At 33.6% G+C, this 15,560-nt stretch overlaps 1 protein-coding gene and 1 long non-coding RNA gene across 5 annotated transcripts in view; both read left to right on the top strand.

Moving 5' to 3' along the window:
* NIPBL (NIPBL cohesin loading factor) overlaps positions 1–15,560 on the top strand; it is a 186,834-nt gene that overhangs the window by 113,480 nt on the left and 57,794 nt on the right. For all 4 annotated transcript variants that reach the window (XM_036020202.1, XM_036020205.1, XM_036020203.1 and 1 more), the window contains 5 exons: positions 4,799–4,981; positions 9,334–9,531; positions 9,777–9,848; positions 9,951–10,040; positions 12,626–12,729. In XM_036020202.1, coding sequence (XP_035876095.1) covers positions 4,799–4,981; positions 9,334–9,531; positions 9,777–9,848; positions 9,951–10,040; positions 12,626–12,729 — 647 coding nt within the window. The remainder of the gene's footprint in view (positions 1–4,798; positions 4,982–9,333; positions 9,532–9,776; positions 9,849–9,950; positions 10,041–12,625; positions 12,730–15,560) is intronic.
* Positions 10,048–10,698, top strand: LOC118499413. The gene is made up of 2 exons (XR_004901890.1): positions 10,048–10,262; positions 10,483–10,698. It is a non-coding gene; the product is annotated as an uncharacterized LOC118499413 (long non-coding RNA).

Below are 15,560 nucleotides of genomic sequence, written 5' to 3'. Positions count from 1 at the left end.
ACTTGTCAGCTTCCCTGTAGGGGGCACATGAGAGACAACCACACATTGATGTTTCTTTCCCTTTCTTTCTCCCTCCTTCCTCTCTGTTTAAAATAAATAAGTAAAATCTTAAACAGACAAACAAGTGAAGGGGCAGATTTGATCCTGTAGTCTGTAGTTTGCTGAGCCTGATAATAGATACAGTTGAAGTTTTATATAGGCGAATATGATATTTTTCTAGCTCTTATCCAGTATTTATTAATGTAATATGAAGTTAGCCAAGTATAATATTTTAACAGGATAAATATTTAATATTTGTGTGGACTTATTTACACATATTGGGACTATATATTAATATGTAATTAATAAATATTAACATATAATAGATATCCTGGTTTAAATTGCCTTTTAAATATTTTATACTTCTCACAAGTATATAATTTAATACTCGATCAGATTGATTAAAATACTTAAATAACAAATCTCAGCATGTGAATTTTGTTGTTCTTGATTGCTTTTGTTTGTTTCTACATGACCTTAACATGTTAAATAATTAATAGTATTTTAAACTGAAGATTTCTCCCTTAAGTTTGATAGGACACGCACATAATAGTGACATTAACACTTTGCAAAAATGAGTAAATTCATAATTGTTCTCTCATACCTTTCATATAAACATACTGAATAGTTCTTAGATGACTTCCCCTCTAATGTCTTCCCCTTTCAGCCCATCTCACAAATTATTGCTAAAGGAACATTTCTAAAGCACATTCTGATTCTGTCATTCCTCAGAAGGACTATTATATGAGCCTTACCTACTTTTCCAGGATTACATATTTTGTTCCCTATTGAATGTCTCGTTCTGTCCAGAGCAGACCACTTAGACATTCCCAATTTTATTTCTCCTGGCTACTAACTTCTGTTTCTTTGCCCCTGTCCTACATCCTCTACTCCTCCACCCACTAGTTCTTTACATAAAATCATTGACTTTTTTTCTTGATTCCCTAAATTTTCTCTCTTAAGTTAGTAAAACATAAACATTTATTTCTTTCAACTCCTTACAAATACACAGATGCAACATGGTATACCTATCATTTTGCATTCTGTTCTCTTTACATTTACTATCTCTCTTACCAACACAGTTCATAATTATCCTTAATGTCATCTACTCTTCTGTGTTCCCCTGCTGTTGGATATTTTGATGTTACTTATAATACATAAAATTGGTCTGAACATCATTCTTCATGGAGCTTTCTGTGTTTTGTTCTATAAATGTCCTTTGATAAATTTCCACTAATGGTATAAAGGGTTAAATGGTTTGACCACCATTTGCTGTGTGATATATATTTTTCTACATTGTCCCTGATTGAAATTAAAGATTTATTTGATGCTGCTCCTCTAATATGGGTAGGTTATTGAAAGAATTGTCACTGAACTACATTATGCTTGCCTAATTTTATGGCTTATAAAATTGAGGTTTATGTGACTTTTCTTGATTCATTTCTGAACATGACTGGTTTCCATTGTCTGAAGCTGTGTCCTAAAGAGTTCATGAACTGAGGTGGTTTATTTTTAATCTCAGGGTTGTTTTCCCATTCAAAACAAAACACATTGTTATCAAGTCAGTGACTTTGGGACTTTTTAAGTCTTTTGATGACTTCTGGTTTCAATAATCTTGTAAATGTGCTAGTATGAGTAACTCACACTGCAAATTCAATATGATTGCTAAAATGTAGCACTTCTAGAAGTTAGTGTATTCTGTAACATTATTAGAGCCAGAAAATAGAGGCACACTATATCTTATGGAAGATATATCTGCATAAGCTGGAAGAGTGGTACCTCATAAAATTGTGACTAAATGGCATTATTCCTCAAGCCAGTAACTTAAAGTTTTATGGACTTCGAACACCTGATTTAAAGAATAAAATGGTAAGAATGGGAGAAATTAGGTGACAAAGAGAATTATAAAGTATTACCAGTCTCAAGTTTTTAAGAATAAAATAGCTCCTCGAACAATAATCTCTATAACCATCAATCTAGTGAACAATAGTGAGATGAATAATGAAATGCTTTCATTTAAAGGATTATTTCCTAATTTGGGGAAAAGACCACAACCATATATGTCATAGGGATCATATGAAGCACTTGCTGTTTATTCATTTCTGTTGAAACTGAATCAGTTATCTGACCCTTAATGATGTAGTAAAGATCCTCTGTGTGAGTTAAGGAAAGTCAAGCATTTTATTTCTTATCCTTTGTAATCAAGGGACCTGGCTGAGTCAATTTATAGTGTTTTATAAAAAGGAAGAAATGATGTTGTTAATTCAGAAAATACGTAAACTTGTGGATTGACATTTCTATTCAAAATGAAACAGGGTTTACTTTTGGAAGACAGTCCCTTAAGAGACATTAACCATTGCTGTATTTTTAAAAATTGGGTCATCATCAGAAATGAAATATTTGGTCTTTGACTTACATTGCTGTAATGTGCAGAGTTATACAGAGGTTAAAATGATTTGCAGAGTAGTATAGTCCTTAAATCTGATAGTATTCTTTTTAATTTAGGGAATAAGGGACAGTACACTATAATGAATAAACTGAATAAAGTTTGATGCCTGCATTATCAAATAAGAGACACGAGTTTTCTGTGTTTGCCTATTATGAGGATTTTTTTTTCTTTTTTTTTTTTTTTAGAGAGAGAGAAAGAAGAGAGCAGAGGCTTTGCTCTGGGTATATAATAAACCACTGTAAAGAGAGTACAAGTACCAATATATATCTTAAACCTTGATTACCTATTGTATATTTATCTTCAGGATTGTTTGAATTCTGGGATATTAGTATCAAATCATTATGACTTTGTGAATGGGATTTTAAGCAGAATATAACCAGTTAGGTAAATCTGCTTTAAAAAAAAAAATCTCATGATGAGCTAAAGGCCAAATATGTGGGTTACCCAAATTTGAAAACCAAAGAGATGATAATGTTTCAGGCAATGCAAAAAAGGAAATAAGTTTCATTTTTTAAAAAATTTGAAAATGTCTTCATTTTTCTATAAAATACAGCAATTCAGAAACTAGCCAGGGTGTATCTCTGTAAGTGAACATAGGAAATTGAACCACAAAGTTAGGTAATCAGAGAGCATTTATTGACCATCTAAATATACATACTTATAGATCATGTGGAAAGGGAAGATAAATACTAGGAGATATAATTCTTCCATTAAAAAAACTACTTATTAGAGGTATTCAGAGCATTAAAGATTTTAAAATGAGATGCAGAGTATGTTTACGTTGGTGCTGAAGAAACTGACAGCCCAAAGCTAAAGATTTTTTTTTACTTCTACCAGTGTTCTAAAAAGTATACCTCACTGATAAATGACAGTTAAATTAAGAAAGGCAATAGAAAGAAGTGTTGCATGATTTGAAAATTACACAGATAATTTATATTAAACATTAGTAATATCAGGATTTTCAGGAATGAAATCTTTGAAATATTACCAGCCATGATTATTACCTCTTTGTTGGGTAAAATTGTTGCTGTGCATGTCCTTAAAGGACTTGAAGACCAAAAGTTACTGAAATAACCTCTTTATGATGTTGAGTAAAAGTTTTATGAAAAATAAGAAAGGATTATTTTTCCATTGAGATTAATAATGTTTTATATTCTGAAATTATTAATATTGTATATTTCTGAGGCTTTGAAATTGTCTTAATTGGTATCCATTTATTTTTGTCATGACTTATTTTTATTTTTACATTTTAATTTGAATGTTGCAGTGTTAATGTTGATTATAGTCACTAATATTCCCTGCCATAAACCATTATGGCACTCTTTGCTCCCAGTTCCTAAAATTTAGCAGGTAAAACCTCATTTTTATACTTGCATTTAAAGATTTACATGGGTAGGTAAAGTTAAAATTGTCTTCTTCAGTAGTCATCAAGAATATGTTGTCCTCAAAAACAGATTTTGCTAGTTCTACTTTATTTTTTAGTTCTCAACAGGATGTTAATAATTATTTCTTCGTAACAGTTGTTTTTGTGTGTATGTGTGTAGGATTAGGTAGTATTATGTTAATAGTTTTTATTGTATTGATATATATTTATCCTGTCTTTACTGTTTCATGGGACAATATAAACTTATTTCATAACAGACTTGCATCTACTATTTTTAGTTGTACATACTTATATTTTAAAATATTTTTGTTCTTTTTACCCTACCTTTCATGTTTCTGTTATTTTCAATTAAATGCATATGTGTTACCGGTTTGAGGAAATTCTCTGTAACGCTAAAGGCGTTATTTTGCTTCTCAAATAGACATTAATAGATAAAAGCTTATAAAACTCTTACTCCATCCACTATATACAGCCACCAGGATCATACAGGAAGACTAGGACATGATCAATGTCCTCAAATTCTTCTCATTTATACTGAGGGATAGCATTGCTTTCAAAATAACTGCTTCAGTTCTCTATAAATTAAATCTAGGTGCTATCAAGAAGGTGAGATGTACCCTCTATCACAAACACACGTGACATAATGGCAGTGGATCTCTAGTTTCAGAAAGGCTTTTCAGAAAATATTATATCAAAAATTGTTGATATAACTACCTATTATCATATTTTTAAAGTTATGTAATGAAATATATATAAAACCTGCATTACCAGACTATTATAGTTATAAATATGACTGTTTTATTAAAATACAAAAGTGACTTGGCAAACTTTTGTAAATATTTCCATTTTGTTTTCATAATGGTAATTTAGTTAAAAACTCCATTTTATCTTTAGATTGACATTGTCTTCTTGCCTTTCATTAATAGGTAGTATAGATCAATCAGTGTTAAAAGAATTACCCCCCGAACTCCTGGCAGAAATTGAATCCACCATGCCACTTTGTGAACGTGTGAAAATGAATAAACGCAAGCGTAGTACAGTTAATGAAAAGCCAAAATATGCTGAAATCAGTTCAGATGAAGATAATGATAGTGAAGAAACTTTTGAATGTAAGTATCACATAACTTCATTATTACTTTAGAATTAAAAGGCAGATTAATGTGTTTGTCTCATTTATAATTATTTGGGTTAGCAAGAGTACAATGATCTTAATTTGTAATAATATAGCAAGATTTTTGCTTTATATGTAAAACATGTATAAAAGATGAGATCAGTTGGCACCAAGAAAAAAAATTTAAAGATGTACAATTAGTGTCAAATAACACGTATGTGTCTATATGCATTTAGCAAACATTTATTGAGCTCCTCCTATGGTATATGCTAAGCACAGAGAATAAAAATACAAATAAGATGTGACCCATCTTTGAAGAACTTTTCATTCTAATGGGGGAAAATGTAAACGATTGTAGTACAGTGATAATAGTAAATCAAGGGTACTGTGGGAGCAAATTGGGTTTCAGGAAATGCTTACTGGAGGAGGTGACACTTGAGTCTTAATGGACACGTAGGAGATAGCCAGGTGAAAAATAATTTAAAACCATACTATTACTAAATTATGAATGGATTAGCACATTGCTGATTATCTGTGTGGTTTGCACCTGGCTTCTCTTTTTTGCCCAGCTGTGTCCTGGAATTCCTCCCTTGTTTCACTGTTTTCCAGAGCTGGCTTCTTCACTACACAGCTACCTCTCTACAACACTGTGATCACCTGTCTTTGCACTAGACTTGCTATACCTCGCCTGTCTTCCTACTGGTCCACTGAAAAAGTTCTTCTCTTTTATCCCTATCTTCCTTCTTCTGGAGCAAGAGAATTGAGCCTAGCCAAGAGGGGTCAGCAACCTTGTTTGACTTAAACGGCATTCAGTGGAAACAGACTATGGGAGATCTTCACTTGTGTGCCAACTGACTTAGTCATTATGACCAAAAGAAGTGGGAAGACCACCAGTGTGTACTACCTTTTCCACCTAGTGTCCATAGATTGAGGTGTGACAAGCAAGGGCAGGAAGGACAGATGCATGCTGCCATTTTTAAATGTATATTGCTGATGGAAGCGCTTCACCTCCTCCAAAGTTTTTAATCAATGTTCATTTACTCTGATCGTCTTAAAATTGTGAGCTCTTGAGCTATGAGTAGTAGATATGAATACTGAACAAATCTGAACAAAGTTTTAAAATTGAAATAAAATATATAGCAAAGTTAATCTGACATTTAATTACATGTATGCTTGTTATCATTTGTATTATGAGATGTATTTACATATAGTATATTTCAATGGCTAAAGTTAATAATTTTAGTATAATCAAACATTTTGTTCATTTGGGAATATATGCTCTGGAAAGGGAGAAGAGAAAGGAGATCAGGTGGCTCAGAAACTTGCTCTCTTTTATATGCATGCTTCTCCTCCCTCTTCTCTATCCCCCAATACATCACCCATTTCTAAAGGAAATGGCTAAAAAGAAGTTAATTACAGATTGATTTCAAATCACACTTCAACTCTAGTTCATTGAGAGTGACTACCTGCATTACTAAGCTGATGAGAATTCTGAAGCTACCTTACAATTAAGTAGAAATGCCCATGAAGTGTAAAATAGGGGAGGGAGCCACACATGCCTCATGTTTGTCATCAATGCAGCCACTATTCTTTTTCTTGTTTCTATTATAAGAGCTGTTGTCTTGTCTTAGGGGAGCACAGAGTTTCGTATTAAAGCCTTGGATCCCTTTCTATCTATGTCCAAATATATTGAAAACTAATATTAGTTAGAGACCCTTATCTTTAACCCCTGCTAGGAATAAAAGAAGTTTCTCTGGGTTTTGCTAGAGATCTCAGAACAGATTCCTGTTTTTCTTGGTTTATTTCTGTACAGTAACATAGAAAGGTCAACTCTGGGACCACTGATTTTAGTGATGAAAAGATTCCAGTTGATAGTTGACAAACAACTAGATTGTCATTATACCTCAGAAAAACAATATAAAGGAAATGCAGTGCAATATAAAATATAGAACTAGTATGAACATACATAGGAAGTTTATGCTGCTTTGACAGAGACTCTTAGAAATACAAAGTTTTACTGTAGTTTAATCAAATTGGTTTCCCCAAAGTCTAAAACTAAGGAAATAGTTTAGTTGAAGGAGAAGGGGGAAGGATTGAAGAGTAATTTTGAAAGTTAGGTCACACAGATTGGGAAGCCATAGCACAAATACAAGATCTGGGGAAGGAGAGGGGAAGATATAAGATGCTAAAGAGGGATATAGGAGAAATTTGTATATGAGAATAAATTCTGTTTTGTGTACTCACAGCCATAAACCTACTTTTGTCCCATCTTTTGTGGTAAGTCCCTCCCTGCTTCCAGGCTAATGAGGGAAACAGAAGGAACAAGCCAGTTACAGTGCATTAGGGTCCTGATAGCCTATTGCAACACTTGGTGTCTCATAGAGGTTGAGGTTTTTTTTTCTAATTTCCATTCCATTTTCATCCAAATTGCCTAAAGTTTAATGAATTTTAACAAAAGTTTTCAGTGCTTAAAAATTACCACCAATACAGCATATTATATTTACTTGCTAAAAACTGTAAGATTTTTCAAGCATTTCTCATAGACTCGACTGCTTGAAATATATTTCTTATGAAATTAGTTAAAATTCAGAAAGACTGAGTAGGTCATATTTGAGATCATAGACCAAGTTTGTTAGTTGTTATTCCTGAGATTTGGCAGGTATTTCAGTACTTGTTACAAAAACAATATTTAGTGAATGGTATCCATAAATGACCTGTTTCTCTGACACAAACACACATACACACCCCTATTTACATTTTTATATAAGGCAAGCTGTCACTAAGAGTATATATTAGGGCATATCCTAATAATAAAGGGAAGAAATTTTACCTCTTCCTTATGTTTTATAGTCAAATTTATGCCTAATCATGAAGAAAATCACTGAAGGTTTAAGTATATCCATTTACATTTCACCTTTTTCTTTTTAATGAATCATCTTGCCCTGTCAAGCCTATGACCACAAAGAAACAAGAAAAGGAAAGGAAACAAAATTATCTTTTTCTGTCATACTGTCAGTAGATTGGACAGAAGGGTCAAGAACTAGAAACTGAATTAGATTGTTGAATAGGAATAGCTGGGGTGGCATGTCAGGGTATAGACATTGATTATCCACATAGGGACATGGGTACAGGAATACGTAGAGTGCATGGGCCAAAGTTTGGCTTCCTTAAATCTAAACCAGGTAGGGGACTCAAGTAAAAATTTTGTCTGAAGTATTTGGGTATTGATCTTAGTTAGGGAGTCTGAAATAGAAGCCAGTTATAAGAAAGCAAGGGAGTCCAATTTAGATGAACAGACTAGAAAGTATTTCATTGTCAACAAGTGGTCACAACAACAACCAGTGTATGATCCCAAGATGTAGGACACATCAGTTCTCTATCTTAGTTTCAACTTGGTGGTACTGCACCCTAGAGCAGGTATGATAAATATTTGTCACTTCTACTGCCCTCCATCTCTCAATGAACAGACATTTCTAATGAGTCTTTCTTACTGAAATACGATGCTTTGTCTCAGAATTATTCTCAACATAATGCTCTAGAAGGCTATCACCAGTTGATCAGAGTTGATGTGTCAGTGAAATCTGTTTGCCAGTTCTGCCTAAAGGCTTCTGTCAGTACTGGTGATTTTAGCAGATGTTTAGACCTCTAGAAGGATGGGGAAAGGATTCAAGGGTAAAATACATGAACATGCTTATGTAGCATGCATAAGCTGAAAAGCTTTTCTTTTTGGATTTAAGCAAGCATACTGTTGGAGAACTTAAATCAGTGTATATGAGTATTTACAACTATACAGGTTTATTCTATCTCTGTAGGCTTGTGATGTTAGGTTATCAAAGTCTATTGAATTTATAGCTCAGTTGTGGGCCTAATTTGGCTGCTAATTGATTGTATACATGGTTACTCATATTCTGTAATATTTTCAGTAGTTTACTTTTTCCTTTATACCCTGCTCCCCATCAAGAATCCACATGCTTTAAGATGTTTCTGTTTTCATCCAAACCCTAGATGAAGATTGCTTTACATGCCTTAATTAATCCAAAAGTTTAGATATTATCTTTACTGACACTGAATGCTTCTTTGAAATGAGCACTGTGGTTTAATTCAGACAACATTCATATCTGTATGTATTATAGTAAACCAAGTTCATGTAAAAATCTTTAACTCTAGATAGCTAAAATAAGTGATAACATTTCTATACCCTAATTTATATTTCTGGTTAAACAGAATGACTCAGAATTTCCTCGTTCCATACATGTAGATTTTTTCCCCCAGGTGGTTCATTTTTAAAGTACAAGTTTGAATATTATTTTTAAATGAGGTAAATTATTTGTCATGGGGATTTGCTTCTAGCCTCTAGGAAGCGACATAAAAAAGATGATGATAAAGCTTGGGAATATGAAGAGCGTGACAGAAGAAGCTCTGGGGATCATAGGAGAAGTGGCCACTCTCATGAAGGAAGAAGGAGTTCTGGTGGTGGTCGTTACCGAAACCGAAGTCCATCAGATTCTGACATGGAAGATTATTCTCCTCCTCCCAGCCTTAGTGAGGGTAATTCATCAGTATCAACAGATACGTTACATAAGCCAATTTAAATTTAGGGCTTTAACTTTGAAGAATATTTGATATTTTTATGACTTAGTTAACAATAATTTTTAATCAAGACAAAAGTGTATATTTAGTTTGGACTGGCAATGATATGTTTAAGTATTTGATTAATGGAAGAAACCAGAAACAAATGGAGACATTTTAAGTTGTCATTCCTGCATTTCAGTATTTCTTTTTGTTCCTTTTAGTTGCTAGAAAAATGAAGAAAAAAGAAAAACAAAAGAAGAGAAAAGCTTATGAACCAAAATTAACACCTGAAGGTAACATTTTAGTTCATTAGTTTTTATTCATATTCTTCAACTTCCATTTTCTATTTGGAAAGTGGATATATATAATAAGCTTTTTCTTTTCCTGTGTTGCAGAAATGATGGATTCTTCAACTTTTAAGAGATTCACAGCCTCAATAGAGAATATTTTGGATAATTTAGAAGATATGGATTTTACTGCATTTGGTAAAATAATTTTTAAATATATTTGTTTATCTCTATCTCTATCTTTAAATCAGTTTAAAATACTGTATTTATTTACCTATGTGCCAATTACTCACTCTAGTGGATTCAAAGGCATGGTCTGTGTTTTTAAGAAATTTAAAATCTAACTGTGGTGTCAAGTCCAGTCCATGTTATTATGCAACTGAAAACTTGAGTATAAAAATCAAGTATTAAATTAGTTAAGTATTTTTCTGACTGGTGTAGCTCAGTGGATTGAGCACAGGCCCACGAACCAAAGGGTCACTGGTTCAATTCCTAGTCTGGGCACATGCATGGGTTGCAGGCCAGGTCCCCAGTGGGGGGCACGTGAGAGGTAACCACACACTGATGTTTCTCTCTTCTTCCCTTCCCCTCTCTCTAAAAATAAATAAATATCTTTAAAAAATTAGTTAAGTATTAATAGCATCTCAAGAATCCTGAGAGTATAGCTTCCACGAGTTAGAGTAATTAAGGAAGTCTTTGTGCAGATGAGACTTGAACAGGCCCTACACAAAGAGGGAAGCTATAATAATATGAACAAAGATGTAAAAATAGGAACCCATTCCTCTATTTATTCTAATACCCAATATTTATTGAATAGTGTTTGTCAAAAGTATGTTAAGTGCTAGAAATGCAAAAATAAATACCTCAGCCCCTGGCTTTAACTACAGTAAGTCCTCACTTAATGTCCTCAATAGGTTCTTGGAAACTGCAACTTCCGGCCAAATAGTGTGTAATGAAACCAATTTTACCATAGGCTAGTTGACAGAAAAAGAGTTAACATCCTGTGGCAAATTTTTGGTCACAAAAATGTCACCAAATTTCTAAATAAAGACCCAAAATGCTTCCACCATTAAACATTGAAATAAATGTGAGCTATATACAGATTTAAGAAAGATTAATAAAAACAAGTATTTTCCAGTCAGCTCATTCCAGTTTAGGAATGCAGGTGGTTGGAGTCTGTCCCAGCAGCTCAAGGCACAAAATGGGACCAGCCGTGGATAGGATGCCCTTCCATTGCCAGGCATATTCACATACACCCACACTCACTCAGACTGGGACAAATAGGCATGCCGATGAACCTAATACGCACATCTTTGCAATGTGGTAGGAAACCCGAGTGCCCAGAGAAAACCCACATAGATATGGGGAGGACATGCAAACTCCACACAGACAGTGGACCCAGCTGGAAATCAGTTGTCTTTTTTTCCTCATTAACATTATACAAAACAATGAAGAACAAAATGAAGTTATTCAAGGACCTGCTATAATACATAGCTAATATAGAAAACAAAATAGTAAACCAATTAGAATACAATAGAATTAATGTAATAGTCATATATTTTATAATATGTGGAGATCATAGCTATTAAAATGTTAAATTGAAAATATTAAATTTATATAAAAATACGGCTCACAGTGTTTAGAGCTACTCAACAATTTTATACCACCTTCAGCTGGTACAAACATTAGTGCCTAATTTATACATCAGCCACATGGCATACAAGCAATTTTTATATGAGTTTATCTGTTGGAAAATTTCACAGAAAGTACATTACACTTTATCTTGAAAGTATTTGTACTGTGACAGTTACTTGCCTAAGTATCATGAATGCTTTTTTCCATTAAACTGACTGTAGTGTCAGTTCATTTTTAAAACTTCCCAGTTGTGTGCTGAGAAACCTTTGTCTTCCATGTCATTTGAGGTCTCAACAGGAAGACATATGGCACTATCAAGTGAGGGTAATTTGAGGAGGAGTTATTTACAGAGAGATCAATTACAAAAGTGGGGGCAGAATAGTGTTGGAACCCAGGGTTTACAGACATGGAACTGTTATCGTCTCTACACCCAGAGGTACATGGCTAAAGAGAACTTACTCAGTAGGGAAAAGGAGTAGAGTGAGCTGCCTTGATAAAAGCAGTAACCTTTTGGTCAGAGGACCAGGGCAACTTAAGGAAACCTTTCAAGGAAGGAGTCGGGGATATAAACACCCTAACCTTTACTCACCTTCTCTTTGATCTTCTGACAGGGCATCTCACTGCCTATAAACCTAAGCAGAAGCCGGAGGGCATGGGAGACTGTTGATGTCTGTACAGATTAGTCTCCTAGGGAAAAGAGTTTGGCTGAGGGTATATTCAGAGTTAGTAAAGATAAGATAACTTATCTCCTCTTCCCATCTTAGTCACTGTCCTTTCATTCAGGGTTTGCTTGAGATCTACAGAGGCCTCTTAGGTTATTGTTTAGTTGTTTTGTTTTAAGATTTTATTTATTTATTTTTAGAGGGGAGGGGTGAGAGAAAGAAAGGGAAACGTCAATGTGTGGTTGCCCATCATGCACCCCTTACTGTGGACCTGGCCCGCAACCCAGGCATGTGCCCTACCTGGGAATTGAACCAGTGACCCCTTGCTTCGCAGGCAAGCACTCAGTCCTCTGAACCACACCAGCCAGGGCTGTTTAGTTTGTTTTAGAAGTGTTTGTTCAGAAATTTTATTAAAAAGTTAAGCTTACAATTTTGAGCTATTTCTTTTACCTAAACTGTTTGTGTTTGTTTGATTTGGTTTTTCAGGTGACGATGATGAAATTCCTCAGGAACTACTCTTAGGAAAACATCAACTTAATGAACTCGGCAGTGAATCTGCTAAAATTAAAGCAATGGGTATAATGGATAAGGTATCTCACTAAAGTAGAATTTATGAATTTACTCAATATCTAATGTTTAAAGTGTACAAAGTAAATTGCAAAGTTACATAAAGTAAATAATAATGCAAAGAAAATTCATGGTTGCTTCTGAAAGTCTAACTGAATTCTTTCTTTTTTTTTTAAACCTTGAATCAAAGAAATATTCTGCACATTATTCTAAAGAAAGTCCTTTCATTGAAAGCCATGGATCTCTTCATGTTTTTATTTTTTTTTATTGTCTCAAAAATTTAGACTATTTACATGCATTTATACACTAAATTTTTCTCTGACATTTGCTAATCACTTATAGTTGTGAAAGAGTAAAGCTACGGTTTCAGCACATTAAGTCCATAGGCTCCTTGCTGTAGGCTTTATAATCTGTGAATTGTCCTTCCTAGGAGCTCTCTGTTGCTCAGTAGTCTCATTGCACTGATGGAATAGCAGGATATTTTTTTATTGTTAATAATTTGAAACAATAGTGACAGCATCAAGGAATTGCTTCCTATAATCTTTATGAGCCACCATTCACCCCCTAAACTATTGCATGATTGCTATGCAAATAAAATTTCTAGATGAATCATCTCTTTTCCTCTTCTAATCAGTCTCCCTCTTGCAGAAAATTATCTACTCTAGGTCTTAAGTTTCCTAGTCTGCAATTTAGAGATAATGATTTGTTCTTCAAGAATAGTAAAAGAATTAATCAAAAATTATGTTTGCCTGTAGAGTTTATTCTAAACAATTTAAACTTAGTTTTCAATTTATCATTTTAAAGTAGTCTGTAAAATATTTTGATGTTTCACAAGGTTAAGATAATCGGTTATTTATTTTATATTCATTTATGTATTGCCTATTACCAAATAATAAATGTGCCATAAATTTGATGTTTTTCACTAAGCTGTAATTGACATTTAACATTATATTATTTTCATTTATACAACATGATTTGATATTTGTATGTATTGGAAAATGATCACAATATATGTAAATCCAGTTAACCTTCATCATCACAATACAGCTTATTTTTCTTGTGATGAGAACTTTTAAGTTCTACATAGCAACTTTCAAATACACAGTTGACCCTTGAACAAAATTGGTATGAACCGTACAAGTTCTCTTATACATGGATGTTTATTTTTTACATAAACACATTTCCTTGGTATATTCAGGTTTCACATCCTTGAATCAAAAACAGCATTTTAACACTCCCGACCTTGGGTCAGAAATACTCTTTTCAACCACAGTTTAATTCACAGATGTGAAAGACGGACTGTAGTTAAGTTTTGGGGGAGTCAAAGTTATACACAGATTTGGGACTGCACTGTTGTGGGTAGGCATCCTTAACACTCACGTTGTTCAGGGGTCAGTTACACAATCTGATATTACTAAGTACAGTTACCATGCTATATACATTACATTTCCGGGACTTATTTTTTATCCTAAAGATGAAAATTTGTACCTCTTGACCACCTTCACCCAATTTGTCCACTCCCACCTGTGACATCCACCAGTCTCTTCTCTGTTATCTATGACTTCAGTTGCTCGTTGCTTTTTAGATTCCAGATGTAAATGAGATCATACATTATTTGTCTTTCTCTGTCTGACTTGTTTCTGTTAGCATGCCTTCACAGTCTATCCATATTCTCACAAATGGCAAAATTTCCTTATCTTAGGGCTACATCATGTTTCATTGTACATATATGCTACATTTTTTTATCCATTCATTGTTGGACACTGATTGCTTCCATGTCTTGCCTACTATAAATAATTCTGCAATGAACATGGGATGCAGATATTTTTTCTGAATTAGTGTCATCATTTCTTTCAGATACATTGCTGGATCACATGGTAGCTCTATCTTTACTGTTTTGAGGAACATCCATATTGTTTTGTATAGTGGCTACACCAGTTTACATTCGCACCAGTAGTGTAAAAGGGTCCCCATGAGTTTGATTTGTAAAGACAGCCATCACATAGTTAACTGAGAATTAATGTGCTATTAGTTTTCATTGCTATTACTATGTGTAGTGAGGGTATATTGATACATTTTGTACATAGGAATATGGCATCAGATTTCTGAGGGGCCATTGCCAATTTTACGTTTTAATTCATAAGTTCCACAATTACATGTAGCTAAGAATATTCTTTTTCAAAATTGAATTTGCTGAGTATTTTCAAAGCATTGAAGGTTTACCAAAAGTCACAGTAGTTTAATCTGTTGTTGAATATCTAAAGCAATATGCCAACATAAATAGTGAGAATATATTTGTGTCAATTACTCTGTTTGATCCTCCCATTTGACTCTTCTGGCTGATTTGGTTGTGAGTCCTAGCTGTGTGCTAGTAGTCTAAGAGACCTGTTCAGTCAGAAGAATGTAAATATCAGTTGCTTCCTATCTGAGCTTCTAAATCAACTAATTTTTTTAAATAGAGGAAGAATCTTTGTAATAAATAAAATAGGAGATAGTAAAATAATATTTCTACTAAATAAAGCAGTGTTATTTTACATTTGTAACTCTTACAATTTTATGCTTCTGTTATTAAAAATAACAGAATTTTGGGGTTGTAAGACATTTGCTGAATAACATTTTAATATGGGGACTGTGCTATAATGAAAATGACAAATCTTGTGTATGTGTGTTTCACATGCATGTTCAGTGTCACTGGCACAAAAATGGGGTGCCAAGCATTAGAGCAAACTTAGTCTTGACTAGCTGTGTAGTTAAGGGTTGAGTTAGAAACATGCATGTACCCATTCTGTTTGTTCTCCCATCATTCAGAACAAATGATTGATTCTCTACGTAGTTCAGACTTGAGAATTTAAGT

Source organism: Phyllostomus discolor, chromosome 3, assembly GCF_004126475.2.
Source record: "Phyllostomus discolor isolate MPI-MPIP mPhyDis1 chromosome 3, mPhyDis1.pri.v3, whole genome shotgun sequence".
NCBI classification, from domain to species: domain Eukaryota; kingdom Metazoa; phylum Chordata; class Mammalia; order Chiroptera; family Phyllostomidae; genus Phyllostomus; species Phyllostomus discolor.
This window is presented reverse-complemented; position numbering and strand designations above follow the sequence as displayed.